The 17985-nt window shown below is 48.1% G+C and overlaps 1 protein-coding gene across 3 annotated transcripts in view; it reads left to right on the top strand.

The window, feature by feature from the left end:
- Nucleotides 1-16241, top strand: part of LOC136484843 (protein PEP-RELATED DEVELOPMENT ARRESTED 1 homolog, chloroplastic-like) — a 29971-nt gene extending 13730 nt beyond the window's left edge. The window contains exons 5-8 of one of the 3 annotated variants that reach the window (XM_066481808.1): nucleotides 4721-4789; nucleotides 4892-5062; nucleotides 13511-13654; nucleotides 16106-16241. In XM_066481808.1, coding sequence (XP_066337905.1) covers nucleotides 4721-4789; nucleotides 4892-5062; nucleotides 13511-13654; nucleotides 16106-16129 — 408 coding nt within the window. In that variant the 3' untranslated portion in view covers nucleotides 16130-16241. Of the gene's footprint in view, nucleotides 1-4379; nucleotides 4790-4891; nucleotides 5063-13510; nucleotides 13655-16105 lie in introns of those variants that run through there. The other 2 variants (XR_010766230.1, XR_010766229.1) reach the window with 2 other exon arrangements.
- Nucleotides 16242-17985: the final 1744 nt, after the last annotated feature.

A 17985-nucleotide genomic window follows, 5' to 3' on the forward strand; every position in this document is an offset into this window, starting at 1 on the left:
GGAGCTGTAGGTGGCTTAAAAAAAATCAAGGTACAGCTGGAACCACGTTAGTCAATGCAAGTTGAATAAGTGTTCAAAGATAGTATCGTGCTGGTCCTAGGCTAACCCGTGCTAGAGACGCGAGCCTAGACACAAATATTGTCACCGGACAGTAGCAAACAATGGAAATGATGAGAGTAAATAGCATCAACTTAACCCTTCTTTTTTCTTTCTTTCTTTCTTTCTTTCCTCCTTTTCCTTTCTTTTTCTTTTCTATTTTCTTTTCTTTTCTTTTCTTTTCTTTTCGACAAGTAGCACAAACTGAACTTTTGCAATATGATTATAACAAGAATGCAGCAAGTAGCATAGACTTTCTTTTACTTGGGATAAGGATTGCAACAAGTAGTACAAATATGCAATTTGAACTCTCTTATTTTCAGAACTGAGTGTACTCAGATTTGCACCAAAAGGATAGGTGCATAAGGTAGTGTTTGTGTAGGCGTGGCTGAAGGTGATGGTGGTGAGGGTTTCAGCGAAAAGGTGGAGAGAGCAGCGGTGCTTTTGGTGGTGGTGGTGGTGGTATTGGTGGAGATTGCAGCGGCTGAAGTGGGGGGAAAGGCAACAGCGGATTGTGTGGTGACTAAAACGTGACAAGAACTCGAAACTCTAAAGGATTAGAACCTAAGAACCAGCACTTGACACCACGATGTAAAGCACAAACTCAACAAGCAAAGAACTAAGCAGATCAGCAAGGCTCAAACTTGTGTTTGGAATTTTAGTTCTATCCTATTTTTATATTTCTGGACTATAGGTAAAGTAATGAACGGTAAATCACTCACCAAAGAACCTTGCTCTGATTACCACATGATGGGACTAGGGGTTGTTCCTGATCTTTTGGTGAGTGTGGATAAACTCGATTTGGGGTGGATTCGACGTTGGCTGTCCGACTACAACGACCACAAGGTTGCTGCGCCTTAACAACAGGTACACCGGCTCCGATTGTGATGTTCTTGCCGTGCCAAAAACACCAAGAACCTGCAAGCAACCGAGAACAAGCAAGAACAAGATGAACAAGCAAATAACTCACGGATTTAAGCCAAAGGCTGAATCTGAATCACAAGTTGGGGTCTTGAAACAAGCAAATCGGGTGGTCTAGCCGACATACGCGTTTACAAGGAAGAAGCAGCAGCTATCTTGCATCTAAACAAAACCCACCCTCATTCTGATGGCTGCTGGCTCTATTTATAAGGAGGAGAGCACAAGGGGGAGTGGGAAACCCTAATCTAGGCGTCCCTCAAAGGGCTGTAGTCAGTACAAGGCCCAAGCCCAAGCTGTAGGTCTCTGCGTCCTTTGGCTTGCTGCGCACAGCTTCGGTAGATTCTGATAGTGGGGTTGGACCCATGTGAAAGAGGACGACGCGCTCTTTCCAACAAGTCAAAAACCAGCTTCATTGGATCTCGTATCAAGGAGTTATGGTACTTTTGATGGAGTGTCCCCTGCTGTCTTGAGATGAGCTGCGCGCCCCATTAATGATGATTCCCACTTGTTCGGCTACTCCATCCTCATCATGGGGTCTAAACATGAGGCAATGGAGTCTTGACCAACATTCCTAAGAATAAGACAATCATCACCATGATTTAGTAGCATCCAATTCTGAGACGAGTTTGTATGAACAGCGAGGAACGACTTTACCTGATAATTAAGTTGTCGTGCTCGAGCTCTTGTCATCGGACCTTGTTGTGCAGCAGGTGTGGTTGTATCCATGGAAGGGATGTCCTCATCAACCTCTACTACCCGAGGTGCCCTGGGGCGGCACACTTCATCGGGTACAGCGACAGCGACCACGCCGGCGACATCGACACCAGCAAGAGCACGAGCGGGATCCTCTTCTTCCTCGGCAAGTGCCTCGTTAGCTGGCAGTCGGTCAAGCAGCAGGTGGTGGCCCTATCCAGCTACGAGGCCGAGTACATAGCGGCCTCCACCGCTTCGACTCAGGCGCTCTGGCTCACTCGACTGCTTGGTGATCTCCTCGGCAGAGACACTAGAGCGGTGGAGCTCAGGGTGGAAAGCAAGTCTGCTCTGGCCCTAGCAAAGAACCCCGTGTTCCACGAACGCAGCAAGCACATCCGAGTGAGGTACCACTTCATCCGAGGCTATTTGGAGGAAGGGAGCATCAAGACGAGCTAAATCAACATCAAGGACTAGCTTGCGGACCTGCTCACCAAGCCCCTTGGGAGGATCAAGTTCCTTGAGCTCTGCTCCAGGACCGGGATGGTTCAACTCTCCCACAAGACGACGCACAAGACTTAGGGGGAGAATGATGGATAAGTCTCATGTGTGGCTGGTCTTTATGGGGCTATGATGCTCACATGGTCATGGTCCTTGTGGCTGTTTTTTCTGTTTTTAGGACAGCATCTTAGACTAGAGGACAGCATCTTAGAGGACAGCATCTTAGACTAGAGGACAGCATCTTAGCTAGGACAGCATATTAGCATCTTAGACTAGCATCTTAGACTAGCATCTTGGCATATGCTTGGCTGGCTAGCAGCCTATAAATATGTAACCCCAACCCCTCAGGTTGGTATGGCATTTGTGTGAGCTTGTGTGAGAAATAGACAAGAAAATTGCCCCAACTCCTAGTGTCATCCTCTCTCGATGAGAGTAAGAATTCTCCTACTACCAAGAGTGAGAATTCAGCGACTAACAGGATCCACTTGCCGATGACGACATTGGCGCGAGGAGGCTGGGGAATGAGATGCCAGGTCCCGAAATCGATGAGTGGCCGATACACATTGGCCATGGCCGCATGCCATTGCGGCCCAGCCAGAGCACTACGGTAGTTGGTAGGCAGGGGCGAGGCTATGGCGGTGGAGACGAAGGCACTGCTGTAGTCGATCGGCCGGATCTCAGATGGTGCCCGTCTGCAACCTCATCACAGCCTGTCCCGCTGCCGGAGCAACAGGAGGCGTAGATGGTGCACTGGGGGCGCTAGTGGCACACCCAGAGACATGACCGCCGATGGCGCCAAAGGTGCCGGTAGCGTGGCGGCAGTGTTCGGTGATGGTGGGGCACCACGCCGCATGTAGACGCATCTGAAACGACCCCGTGATGCGGCGAGGGCAGTGTTGGCGGCGCAAGTGGAGCGGGAGGACCGTAGACAATCACCGTGGGGTCGTCCAGGGGAGACGAGCTAGCCACGCCTGCCGGGCTGAGTGGGCGTGGCACCCGTGAAGGGTGGGGCGACTGCGTCGCTGTCATCGATGAGGAAGTCGAGCGAAGCTAGGGTAGACGGACCTGCAGAGTTAGTGGAGAAGGGAAACATCTCATCAAACACAACATGGCGGGAAATGATGATGCGGCGTGATGAGAGATCAAGGCAACGATATCCTTTGTGGGAAGAACGGTAGCCGAGGAATACGCAGGCAACGGACCGTGGAGCGAGCTTATGTGCAGAAGTGGCACTAAGGTTTGGGTAGCAGAGGCACACGAAGACATGAAGATGGGATAGGTCAGGCTGCTGACCGTAGAGGCGACAGAAGGGGATCTCATGGCGTATGGCGGAGCATGGGCGGCGATGAAGAAGATAGGTGGCTGTGGTGTGAGCTTTGGCCTAGTAGGCAGAAGGCATGGAAGAATGGAGAAGGAGAGTGCTCACTATATTGTTGATGGTGCACTGGTTGCGCTCGGCCTACGTGGGCTCCGTTTGGGAAGGGTAGGGCGCAATTCCCGCACGGGAGAGACGATCGCACGTTCACGAGTGATGCTCGGGCGCGTGAGGAGAGCGGAAGGGAAGGAGCGGTTGGGAAGGGGGCACGCGCGCGTCAGCCACGCGTGCGCGAGCGATGGAGATGTGGGCATGGGGCACAACAGAGCCGCGCGTGCGCGAGGGAGATGCGGGCGCGTGGGACTAGGGAGGGGAGGAGTCAGCGTGCGCATGAGATGGCGTTGTGCGAGCAACTCGTGGGGCCAGGGAGGGGGAAGAAGTTAGCGCGCGCAGGAGATGGACGTGCACAAATAGCTCGTGGGACCAGGGAGGCGGGGGGGGGGGGGGGGGGAAGAAGTCCGCGTAGGAGAGAGAGGAGGTGGTTGCATGATTGAGGAGCAGCGGCGCGAGGAGAGGACGACCGTTCGTGGGCAGGAGGCCGCGTGCACAGACAGAGGAAGAGTGGTGGGAGGGGCTAGAGCAGCGGCCAGAAAGGAACCCGGGCTTCTGGTACGATGTAGAGAGATAGCAGAGTATCTCACACCCCTTGGGTTGGTGGCGGCTTTCATATATATATATATAGTCACAAGGACTTTAGTACAATTACAATTAAACCCCTAGATATATACATATCTAACAGTCATCCACTTATTTGCCTATCTTTATTAAATAGCATAATTCAGCTATGTATTTTGTCTTTGCCATATTCTAAATCTTTTTATACCTCGCAAAAAAAATATTTTTATACCAATAAGGTATATCGATGTTTCTTTAACTGTAACAGAGAAATTAAATATTATTACTAATGGGTCCAAAGTTGTTTATATTTATTCATGTTAAAGTTAGTACTAGTTACATTAATTAGAAGATGCATAAGTCAAAGGGACCTTTCAGATTGCTGTGTTGATGTGATAGCCATAAAATCCATGTATGCTTCGAGACATTGTTGTCAGACTGGAGTGCTTACTAAATCCTGCTATATGCATATTTCCCCTTAGCTTATTCTACATGCTTTACATGCTTGTCTTATGATGGCAGCGTAAGTCTCTTCTTGAGGTAATTAAGCAGACAGTGCTAGACCATCTGACAAAGAAATGTCCTCCACATGTAAGTGTTGTTTCAAGTGCCCAGTGTTATCTGCTTATATGTGTGTATGGATGTGGGCGTGTTTGTGTCTTCTGACTGGTGGTGTTGCATTTTACAAACCAGGTCCAGGTTGTTGGACTCCTTTGCCAGACTGAAAAGAAAGAGAGCAGGCATGAATTGTTGCGCCGTGTAGCTGCTGGTGGAGGTGTTTTTAAGAACGATAAAGGTCTTAAGTGCCAAATTCCTGGGGCAAATCTTAGTGACATTGCAAATCAGGCAGATGATCTACTAGAGGTAAGTTGAAAAGCATGAGTACAGGCATCCTTTACTGATGGCCTTCCATGAAATGAAATAACACAATCTTCATAACCTGATTCTTTGCAATGAAACAATTTCTTTTCCATAAGTACGTTCAATGATAAGTTGATAGGAGGAGAGTAAAACCTAATTACAATGTAGACTCAGACACTCAGTACGCACATATATACTCATACTAAAGAGTCCTGTCCTAGACCGGTTTAGACAGATGCCAGTTCATAGATGGACTATGAGACTGTATGACATGCTATATACTATTATCTTACAATTCTCATCAATTTTGTGAATGAACAATATTGTTGGTGCATTGAGCATTGGCTTCAGATGCTATATGTTACTCCCTCAGTCCTAGAATATATCTAGTTTTAGACTTTTCCAGACAGATTAAGGAAAGCGATTAAATGTCTAAGTTTCCCTTCATTATCTTGGTCAAGTTACATGCGCCTGATAGCCATGTATCTGGTGGGCAGCGCTGCCTAGCATATTTGTTGAAACAAGGAAACCTGCATATTTGTTTGTGCTGCCTGCCATATTTGTGTTTGCATGCTGAGAAGGAAAAGGCAAAGCGAGGGGTATTTATGAGAAAGGAAAAAGTCTACTTAACCCCTCCACCTTTCATACTTGGTCTACTTCACCCCCAACTATAAAACCGTCTGTTTTACCCCTGAACTTTCTAAAACCGTCTATTTTACCCTCTAGGTGGTTTTTAGCGGCGGATTTGCTACAGTAACAGCGGATCTGCTATAGCAACGGTGGGTTTGCTACAGTGCTGGTAGTTTTGAATTTTCTTTTTTTTTTATTTTCGGTGAATTTTTGAAAAATCATAGTAAATCATAGAAAAATCATAAAATGAAAAATCTAATTTTATTGGACTCCACATGAGTAGATCTACACAGTGAATATATAATACGGTATGCTTTACTATAAATTTTTTTTTAGCTTTAGATTAATTGGAAAATCCAATTTTGTCTGTAATTAATTAGAATTTATCTATAACTAAATTATACATAGTCCAATGAGTACAAAATTTTTACTATAGTTCAAGCATACAATAATTAGCGTACTATAAAAATTTTACCACAATTGGACCATAGAAGCTGTAGCTATGAATTATTCCAATTAATTACATACAAAATTAGATTTTTCAATTAATGTAAGGCTACAGTAAAAAATTTGTACTAAAGCATACCGTATTATATATTCACTATGTAGATCTACTCATGTGGAGTCCAACAAAATTAGATTTTTTATTTTACGATTTTTCTATGATTTACTGCGATTTTTCAAAGATTCATTGAAAATGAAAATGGAATTCAAACCCGCCATTACTGTAGCAAGCCCACCGTTACTGTAGTAAATCGCTGTTACTGTAACAAGCCGCTGTCAAAAAACCGTCCCGGGGGGGGGTAAAATAGATGGTTTTGGAAAATTCAAGGGGTAAAACAGACGGTTTCATAGTTGGAGGTGAAGTAGACCATGTATGAAAGGTGGGGGGTTAAGTAGACTTTTTCCTATGAGAAACCACCCCATCAGAACTCAGATATGTATGTATTTTGGGACAAAGTTTGACGTCCTGTTCGTTTGGCTGATAAGTCATGGCTGAAAGTACTGTTGGCTGATTTGTTGTGAGAGAAAAATATCGTTCGTTGGCTGAAAAAGTACGGTTTATAAGCCAACCGAATAGGGCGTGAGTTATAAATAGCTAATTCTGGGATGGATGGAGTACACTATTTTGGATCGCTGATGATGGCATGCCTAAAATGAACTTAACACCAGCCTCTTTGAAGTGGTTCTTGTGACCCAGATCATGTGTAGTAGTGGGCTACCCCTACATTGGAAATTCAAAACAAGTAATGCTAGCAGGCAGTGCCTCTTGGCTCCAATATCTCAGCTCCTGTTAACCCCTTTATGCAAAGTTAGTACAGTGCAAAGAGTCAATTCTTGACAGGGTGTTATATAAAGATACAAAGGAATACTTCTACGGTTTGCTCTTCAAGAAATAGACAATTGTCAAGTTGAAAGCATTGGCTTTACTATTATGTACAGAGCAGTCAATCAGTTGCCTCGTTGGTCCAAAACTTAAGATTTAATCATTTGCATAGAACACCAGGCCCGCAACTAGCAAATTTTGGACATCTTGTTTGTATGGTACTTGTTTCCGTTAAATTCAATTCCCCTCATCCTCAAGTCATCCAATCTTATACATATCATTTGTTACTTTGAGGTTTGTATGAGAATGCATTGTATTAATAGCAGAGTAGATCTATACACAACTCAAAAACAATGAAGTAATCATGAAAATAGAGATTTGGCAAAGCTAACCACAAACACCAAGTTCATTGAACTTCCAACCTTGGGGAGATGCTGGGAGCTGAATGTAGGGTACCAATCAACTGGAAGTCTTCAAGTGATGCAGGATAGAACTTGAGTCTGCTGTTTTGAGCCATGGGAACTTGGTGTTAGGCGTGCGCATGTCAAACACGCAAAACATAGGAACTTGGTGTTAGGTGGGTGCATGTCAAATACGCTGGATATAACTGGAGTATATATATAAAAAAACTTGATCAACCTAAGAGGAACTAGGAGACATTTTATTAAGAGGAAAATAGGCACCCAAATTTGCCTCGATGAGGACTTGAACCTGGGTGGTCTAGGCATACACCCACACCCTCGACCAATTGAGCTAGCTCAGCTTCATTATACAACTGGAGTATATGTTTTGTTTTGGTAGAAATTGTTATGACCCTAGATCATAGCGGTAAACACCACCAGGAAGATAGCTAGGCAGAGTCGGCTTGGAGAGAGACTAGGGGCTTGTTTGCTTGGTGCCTACTAGGCAGTTGGGAAGCCAAGCAAAGATCTAGACCCCAGGCCAATGAAATCTAACACCTGGGATTTTTTCCTGGCTAGGCAACTTTTGAGTCCTCCAAGCAAACGAAGGTGATGCTGCGGGTGAGGAAGCTGTAGCGAGCCATCGAGGATGGTACCGAGGACGAAGAAGAGGATTGCGCGGCAATGGAGGCGATCCTGTCCGCCGTGCCTCACGAGTATGTGGAGCCATAGGGGACCAAGGCTTTGCCAATGCTGCCTGGGACACCCTTAAGGCCATGCGCGTCGGCTCGGATCGTCAAAGAAGGTGAAGGCGCAACAGTTGCAGCGGGAGTACGAGGCGATGGCGTTTTGTGATGGCGAGGCAGTGGAAGACTTCGCCCTCAGGCTGTAGTCTCTCATTAGCCAGCTGGTGGTGCTTGGCGTCACCATCATCGACGATGAAGCGGACGCCAAGTACCTACAGGTGGTGGCCACCAGGTATCCGCAGATCGCCCTCTCGATAGAGACGCTGATCGACCTGTCCACCCTCTCTCTCAAGGATGTGACAAGGCGCCTGATGGCGGTCGAGGACCGAGACAGTGAGAACGATCATCGGTGGCAAATTGCTGCTGACAGAGGAGTGGGCGGCTTGCATGCACGAGCGGCGGTTCGGGGAAGGCTCCTCCAGCCACGGTGGTGATGAGAAGTGTCGCGACAAGACCCCGCAAAAGAAGGACGGTGACGACACGTTGCGTTTGATCGACACGGATACTTGTTGATGGTGCGGGAAGACTGGGCATTGAGCCGGGGATTGTAAGAATCCCAAGGAGGAGCAGGCGCACCTCGTGCAGGTGGACGACGAGGAGCCCACGCTCCTGACGGTGCAGTTCTGTGCACTGAACGACGCCGATGAGCTGGTGTCGAGGGAGGGGCTGAGGGCTACGGAGTAGAGGAAGGTGAAGCAGAGCATCCTCCTCGACAAGTCGCGTGCCCAAGTCCATATCGGAAGCGAGGGCAACGGCGCAGAGCAGAGGTGGTACTTGGCTAGCAACCACATGACCGGCAACAAGGGCGCGTTCTCGGAGCTGGATGGTAGTGTTCTTAGCTCCGTGAAGTTCTACAACGGTTTGTCGTTGGACATCCGTGGCCTTGGTACCATCATCTTCCAGTGTCAGAACGGGAAGCACCGCGCGTAGATGGATGTGTACTACATCCCGAAGCTCTGATTGAGCATTGTCAGCATTGGGCAGTTGGACGAGCGTGGGTGTGAGGCCTTCATCAACAGTGATGATCTGCGCATTCGTGACCGAGTGTCATCTTCTCACCAAGGTATAGCGTTCTAGAAACCAGCTGTACATGTTGGATTTGAAGATCATGTAGCCAGTTTGCTTGGAGGCATGGCAGAACGAGGAGCCATGGCTATGGCACGCTCGGTTCGGACACAAGCTTCGATGCGCTTGGAAAGTTAGAGAAGATGGTGTGCGAGCTGCCGCACATCAAGTACACCGGTGAGCTGTGTAACAGTTGCCTGGCAAGCAAGCAGAGGAGGCTGTCTTTCCCCAAGGCGGCCAAGTACCGCATCGACGATGCACTAGAGCTCGTCCACGACGATCTCTGTGGGCCAATCACTCTAGCTACGCATGGAGGATGGCGGTACTTCCTGCTACTTGTCGACTTGTCGATGATTGCAGACGGTTCATGTGGGTACAGCTCCTAGCGAGCAAGGACGAGGCGGCGGCGATCAAGGCTTTTCGGGCTTAAGCAGAGGCGAAGTCTAGGAAGAAGCTGCGTGTGCAAAGGACGGACCGTGGTGGCGAGTTCACCTCAGTAGAATTCGTGGAGTATTGCGCTGATCGTGGCGTAGCGCGCCATTTGACCATGCCCATACTCGCCGCAACAGAATGACGTCGTGGAGCATTGGAACCAGACTATCGTCAGCATGGCGTGCAGCATGATGAAGGCGAAGTGCATGCTGGTGGAGTTCTAGGCGTAGGCAGTGAGCATGACAATGTTCATTCTCAACCACGCATCGACGAAGAGCTTGAAGGTCATGACGATGTTCGAAGGTTGGTATAGGAGGAAGCCTGACGTCTCATTTCTACGTTTGGGTGCATCGACCACATGAAGGCGACAAAGCCGCAGCTAACCATGCTAGAAGACAGGAGCACCATACGAGGCTAGTAGCAAGGTGTATCAGCTGTTTGACCTGCGTGGAGGCAAGGTTGTCATCTTGGGTGATGTGGTGGTTGACGAGAAGGTGGTCTGGGATTAGGAGGATTTGGGCATAGGGGAAGCCGGCGGCGTTAGCTGCACCTTTGTTGTTGAGCACTTGGTCATCCATGGCGATGGGGACACAGGAGGAGTGGAGCCGACTATGGACACGGCAAGTTCAGTGGCAATGGCGGTTCTAGATGGACCACCAAGTTCGGGCATGGTAGGCGCGGGCGAGCAGACTCCTCTGGCGGCAGCGTAGACGCCTCCACCACCGTCCCATGCTCTGGCGGGATAGGGGAACACCAGTGTCGACCCCGGTCTAGTTCTTACTTCGACTAGCTGACTTGGACTCGCATGTCGACGCACACCAACAAGGCGAGGAGGTGCGTTTCCACACCATGGACAACCTTGTCAGCGGCTCTGCAGCTCCTGGCTTAGCAAGCAGGATGCTCGATGACAAAGAGCTGCTTCTGATGAGCGCTGAGGAGCCACCCACGTTCGTTGAAGCTAAACGCTATCAGAATTGGCGGTGGGCCATGCTTGAGGAGATGAACACGATCAAAGACAACGGGACTTAGGAGCTCATGGATCCGCCTCTCGGGTGCCGGCCAATTGGGCTCAAATTGGTGTACAAGGTGAAGCGGGACGAGCGCGGCGCCATTGCCAAGCACAAGGCGCTGCTCGTCGCTAGGGGCTTCGTCCAGCGCGAAGGAGTTGACTTCGAGGAAGTCTTCGCACTGGTGGCACGAATGGAGTCTGTCTGCCTCCTGCTAGCGCTAACAGCGGCGAAAGACTAGTGCGTCCATCACATGGATGTGAGTCCGCCTTCCTCAACGGTGAGACGGTGAGGTCTCGGAGATGGTCTTCGCCAAGAAAGCTCTGGGCTTCGCCGTCAAAGGACACAAACACAAGGTGCTGCGGCTGTGCAAGGTCCTCTACGGGCTATGGCAGGACCCGTGGGTATGGATCGCTAAGCTGGATGCCATGCTGGGCGAGCTTGGGTTCACCAGATGCGCCACAGAGCACACGCTCTACACGCAACGACGGGGGGTGGAGGAGCTCATCGTCGGCGTGTACGTGGATGATCTGATCATCAGTGGAGTGCGGGTAGAGGACATCGATGGCTTCAAGCACGAGATGGCGGCTCGATTCTGCATGAGTGATCTCGGCTTGCTCTCCTACTACCTCGGCATCGAGGTGAAACAGGGGAGGAGCACGTACGCAGAGATGCTACTGGAGCGGAGTGGCATAGCGGATTGCATGCCGTGCGTGACTCCGACGGAGGAGTGGTGAAGCTGACGAAGGGTAGCACCATGACGAATATAGACGCGACAAGCTATCGGAGCATCGCCTACGAGCTGCGCTATCTTGTTCATACGCGGCCGGCCATTATGTTCGCAGTGGGCTATGTGAGCAGGTTCATGGAGGATCCGCGAGAGGATGACTGGGCTACGATGAAGCAGCTCCTGCGCTACATCAAGGGGACGATTGACCAGGGCATGGTCTTCCCCAAGGCCGGTGGAATTGGGCTGTGACTCAATGGCTTCAGCAACGCGGACATGGCGGGCGACATCGACGGGCGGAAGAGCACCTCCAGCATGCTCGTTTTCCTCGGTTGGTCCTCGATCGCTTGGTAGTCGCATAAGCAAAAGGTGGTGGTGCTGTTGACGTGCAAGTCATAGTATATCGCCACGGCCACAGCGGCATACCAGGTTGTATGGTTGCTCTGGCTGTTGGGCAAGCTCACCGGCGAGGAAGCTGGTCCGCCAACTCCGATGGTAGACAATCAGCCCGCCATCGCACTCGCCAAGAACCCGATGACCGAAGCAAGCATATCGACATCAAGTATCACTTCCTTCGTGATTGTGTCGATGGAGGACAGATCGTCCTAGAGTTCATTGAGACCGGCCGACAGCTCGTGGACATTGTCACCGAGTCACTTTGGTCGTCTTCGGTTCTCAGAGCTGAGGGAGAAGATTGGCATGGTGGGACTCAATCTCAGGGTCTAGGTGCAGTAGGATTAGGGGAAGAATTGTAAGATAATCTGCTGCCCTTGATTAGCCTTTTGCTGAAGCAGAGGGTTGGCACTGTGGGCAGCTCTTGTTGTACCTTATGTACTGTTACTCTATTAGAAGTATGGAAATAGGCCAATATGGTAGTGGCATACATCAGCCATGTAGAGAGTAGTTGGGCTGAGGTCAGCCATACTCTAGTGTACCTTATAGAGGTACTAAACTTGTATATATACTAAGCGATTGCAATAGAGCACTAAACTTGTATATATACTAAGCGATTGCAATAGAGCAAACTAGCTCAGTTTGCCACACATTTAGTTTTAGAGCAAATGCTTGTGCTCTGTTCTCACCCCTTGCTTCTACCTCTAGCCGTGGTGTGTGTGTGTGTGTGTTGGTGAGCTAGCTGCTCATCTGTGCAGGGAAATCGAGGGTCAACAGGCGCGTGATGTTGAAATGGCACAGGGCTGGTGCTACAATGGTTGTCACCCTTGTCCTCCCTACTCTCACCATCTGCGTCATGGTGGCTTCTCACCATCGGCACAGGCGCAGATACTTCCACAGTCTACGCAGTGCGACGTGGCAGGCCAGGACTCCAGGCCCATGAGGCACCCGATGACACCTGGGGCAGCCCCATTGGCCAGGTGCGGCGCCAGGGCCACAAATGCCTAAAGCACCAAGGTGTCAATGTGCACTCATGGGCCACCACGTCGGCAAAACCAGGGCCGAAAACCACCTCATCAAGGGGTTATATACACGGTTAGGAGATGTTTGTGGGGCAGAATACATGGTTTTATAGTTCAGTTGGTGAAGTAGACACCAAGCCAAACATGAGGGGGTTATGTATAGAGTTTTTCCTTGCATATTTTGCATCATCTGAAAATGCCCACAGTACTATTGTTGGAAATTGAACTTTCTTGAGTGATTCATTCTTGCTGCTTCCAAGAATTCATTGAATGCCCGGTCTTTTATTTCTGGAGGGAGGGAAAAATTGTGCTACTTGTCAACCAAACACTAAAATTCCCCTCTATTCATAGGAAACATGTGGACTGTGTTACCAGTGTGTTCTAAACAACTTCAACTTACAAATATAGAATGCTAGGGCTGCGTCACTATTTTATAATTTTATCTCACACTGCTTAAAATAGATGATCACACCTAGCGTATGCCTACTTAGAATTGCAAAGCCCAAAGGATATTTGAAACTCCCAAATGGAACAGAGACAAGATGCTAGAGGTGACGATCATTCCATATCGCTTTGCTTCTTGGAGATGATAAGAATAGGCTGATAACTTTTCGAAAAGAACTGCTTGTAGTAGTTAATTATTGTTGTTTTCATGTTGAAGAATTTTCATGAATCTTCTATCGTCTTGGTTATTATTACAGTCAATGGAATCTAAGGACACCATTCCTGATCCAAAACTTCTTGCAAGACTAGTTATAGTAAGAGAAGAAGCTCGGAATATGATGGGAGGTGGCCTGTTAGATGAGAGAAATGATCGTGGTTTGACTACCCTCCCTGAGGCAGAGGTATCTTTAAACATGGAAATCCTAATGTGACATGGTAAACGTGTATTCCATGACTAATTGCAAAATATCAAAGGGTCTTTAGTCTATTTGGATTACTTATATATGGTTGTTGAGATGTGATGAAGCGACATCATAAATTTGCTTGTCCGCATATATCTCAGTGTCTATAATATTATTTAGCAATTTGATGTTTAACAACTACATTGATATCCCTAGCTAACATTTCTAATAGCTTGGAAATCGAATTTGAAGCAAATCCCACACAAGACTTGATCAGTTTCTTAAGTCTGAAAATTGATTGACAAAGCTATGTTTGGTAAGTTTTGTAGAGAAATTGGGGTAAGGAGTGGTGTTGTATTATGGCTTGTTTTAGTAGCCTAATATACCCTCTTAGGTATAGCAAAGATGGTCTGGGTGTCTGGCCAATCGATTAGTTGATTTGGACGCTTTAAAAAGCGTGCATGGCACAACCTCAATCGGTTTCCTTGCATAGGCGCGGTCACCGCGCCCTTGTGCCATGGCGTTGACGCGCCGACTGTGCGCACGCACGCCTGGCCGCGCTCGCCTGGCTGTTGTGGCCGATAGCCCTGGTGTGCGGCTGCCCCTCCTCAGTGCCGCGCCACAGCACGCTGTCGTCTCGTCCGCCTGTGCCTCTATGCCACCGCCGTCCCGTCACCGCGCTACACGCTAACTCGCTGCCCACCACCCGCTGTCGCTGTTGTCGCGTCACCATCCCGCTCTCGTCTGCCGCTGCATCGCGCTGCATCTTTGGTCCACCTAGGCGCTGTGCGTGAGGGGCCGGATCGCCGTCGCCATGCCATTTATGGCACTACGACGCGTGGGCCACGCTGACCTCGTGTGTGTGCCATTGGCTAGCGCCCGCCGTGGGCCGCACTGGTTGCACCAGTCGCATCGCGCCAAGGTGCACTCGCCAGCTACCCACCACGTCCTCACCGCCTCTCGTCCTTTGTTTCTCCCCTGCCCACCTCTGTGCGCCCGACCGCCACTATTTTCGCCGTCGCGTCGTGGCCACCGTGTGTCTGGGCGTAGGTTCTTGCCTTCAATTTCATGTGCCCATGTATGCGCCTAGATGTCCACATGCCAACGATACCCACCCCGCTTTGAATTGAGTCATGACGAACTCCAATTTGGATGTTCCCCTTCCGCCGTGCCATTAAGGCCGGAACCGGTCGTGGCCGAGGGCAGCCACCCGCCGCACCACCGCTTGTCAATCCATCTTCACCACGAGCTTCGCCTTCGCCTCCACTTCACCCAGCGCACCTCACTGGTATCTCTCCACCTCGCCGCAGCCACAGACATGGCCACTCCGTCTTGGAGCACCGTCGCATTCCACCACCACACGTGGCCAGCCCGGTTCGGGGAATCCCCGGCCCATCCATCACCACAGCCACAATCAGGGTACGATAGTGATCCTTTAGCATTAGCTAGCTCTCCCCGTGGTGGCTGAGGCTAGACAGAATGGTCACGTCGCTGTCGTGCATGGCCGCGCGCTGTGGTCGCCACTTCCACGAGCTTCGTCGCTCCTGTGACCTAGGCTAGTGTAGGCGCTAGGGTTGTAGACGGGGTTGGCCCGTTAGTGGAGCCAGTGCGGGTCTCAGCTAGCTGACGTGGCCATCCAATGCCATTGCCACCAAGCCGATGCGCGTGCGGGTGGCTGAGGACCATGCTGTTGTAAAGGAGGGTATTTCTAAGGGTTTTATTGCATAGTTGCTCTCTCTAGGAATAGTGACATGGACTGTGGGTTAGTTTGTCCAAAGTTTAGGGGCGTTTTTGCATATGAGTCGCGTGCGTGTGGGCCACCCCATGTGGGCCATCTCGCGTGGGCCACGTGGTGGTGGGCCGCGAGGGAAAATCGTTTTTCCTTTTTTTCTTAAGGGATTAGAATTGGTTTTATATTTTATATTCTAAGCTGAACTTTGAAAATTAATATCAATTCACATAGATGTCCAAAAATTGTGAAATAAATTCTATTTAGTTCCTAAAATATTGTCTATCTAGTGGTATGATTAGTTTATACATGTCTATGTTGGTGCTAAGGTCTATTAAATCATTTGAAAGTGTTTAATGTTATTTACATTAATAATTGTAGGAATTTTTGTGGCAATTTAGTAATAGCTTTGGCCATGAAATTTTTATAGTAGGTTCATTAGGTTATTATGTGCTCACTATAATTTTTGTAGCCTTAGAATATGTTGAGCAATATGGTAGCTAAGTACTCCTTGTTTTGGTATATATGAAATCGTAAATAAAGTGAGAAATGCATTTTGATTGCTAAGATAATATTTGAATGTTTCATACCTGTTTAGTGGAAAGGATGGGTAGCTTAGCATCTTAATCATGAGAGTTAGCTTAGTAGCTTGATAGATGTATTCTTATTTTAAGAGTTGTTGTTGTAATACTAAGTGTTGCACCATCATTGCATGCATGTAGAGAACATATTGGTGGAGTTCGTGACCGTGGGCGAGCCAGAGTATGAGGAGATTGTCGAGGAGTATGAGGAGGAGGTCCTCGTCTAGGAGGGAGCCTCAGAGCCACCATCTGCTGACTTTGCTGACACCACGCCTGCCCAAGGCAAGTCCTGGTGCATAACCCTTATTTTGAATGATCACTGGATATATATATATATATATATTATATATATATATATATATATATATATATATATATATATATATATATATATATATTATATATATATATATATATGTGATGTGCATTTACGTTGCAGGCATTTTGTGGAAACTACATGCATAGATATACCTACCTATGAGTCCTACTAGCATAGGTCGAGTAGCTTGCTATGCTTAGGACTTTCGGTAGCGTGAGTAACCTGCCGTTACTTACAATAGGTGATTATTATTATCACTCATGATAAAATGGTGAAAGGAAAAATGGAGACCGGGCAGGGATATGGTACGAGTATTGGTGGGTGTAAGGGGTTGTGTCCCGCGGCTAACGGGGCATAGCTTGGTTACATTGTTTTCCCTGTCCGTGTCGGTTAAGGACCGGCTATTGCATTGGATTCTAGTCAGGTCACATACTTATTATCCTGAGCATATACTTGTTTATGGGAGCAGGGAAGGCTCGTTGCTCTCTTATCGTGGGTTTTGGCTCTTTTCGGACTGACTGATTGGAGGTAGGGATGGTGGAGGTCTAAGCACCACACTGAGTCTAGGACTCAGGTGTGGGGGCTTGGAGTCCAAGTTTGGACGGTAACCTAGACCTCTTGATAGGAGGGTGATGGGCTGGTCCTGCTTGTGCCAGGGGCACAAGCGGAGCGTGTGTTTCGAGGTACATAAATGGGCACATTTATTCGCGAATCACTGGGTAATCCGGTACGACTTGTATACAATCTAGCATCGTAGGAAGAACTAGAAGATGAAAGATGGTGAAATTGATCTGTTTGCTCAACCCTTGCTTGAAAGTAGAACATGTGCTTACTTAGAATGGCTAGAAAATGAACTAATCATGACTGCTAATAAGAAACATACATGAGGATCCACTCTTAGTATTGCTTTTCGCAAAAAGAAAACCCAGCAACCCATAAAGCTTATCATATCCTTTGGAGTCCGAAAATTATTCCCACTAGTCAGATAAGTCTTGCGAGTACATTATGTACTCAAGGTTTATTTACCCCTATTGCAGGTGCAACTTGAAGAGTAGCTGTTGTATGGAGGATTCTTTTGGTGGGCACAGACGGATCCTTGTAATCTACTGTTAGATATTTATTTTAATTTTGCTGTTTAATTTCTGCACTCTGAACTTAGTACTATAATAATGTATTTCTAAGACTCTGGTTGTATGAAATGGACTAAGTATTGTAAACTCGTTCTCATTATTGGATCCTGGAGGAAAAACGTGGATTATTCGAGTTCTCCCTTGGGGTGTGCTCGATGGAATTCGCCCGATGTAGCTTGCTTTCAGGGTGCTTAGTGTCTGGTGGAAGATGAGCGCCTCCGAAGATGTGTTACTTCAGGCGGTTCTACCACAGGTGGTATCGGAGCCAATAATGAGTTTACGAGTTTCATAACTCTTTTCTAAAACCTAAAATTTGACCAACAAAAGTTTTGCGAAAAGTAGGATGCGATGAAATTATGTAAATAAGTATAAGCCCTAACAATATGGTCTATCTAGGATAGCGGCACTGGTTTTATCTAATCAAATTTCTGCAGGTACACTAACTTACGTTGTGTAAGAATTGTTTAGCATATGGGAAGTGAGTGTGCGATGTGCCGAAAATGTTTGCGAATGCCGCTATATTCCGGCTCGAGTGAACGGATAGGCCAACACATGCATCATGAAAAGAGAAT

This window comes from Miscanthus floridulus, chromosome 10, assembly GCF_019320115.1.
Source record: "Miscanthus floridulus cultivar M001 chromosome 10, ASM1932011v1, whole genome shotgun sequence".
Taxonomy (NCBI): domain Eukaryota; kingdom Viridiplantae; phylum Streptophyta; class Magnoliopsida; order Poales; family Poaceae; genus Miscanthus; species Miscanthus floridulus.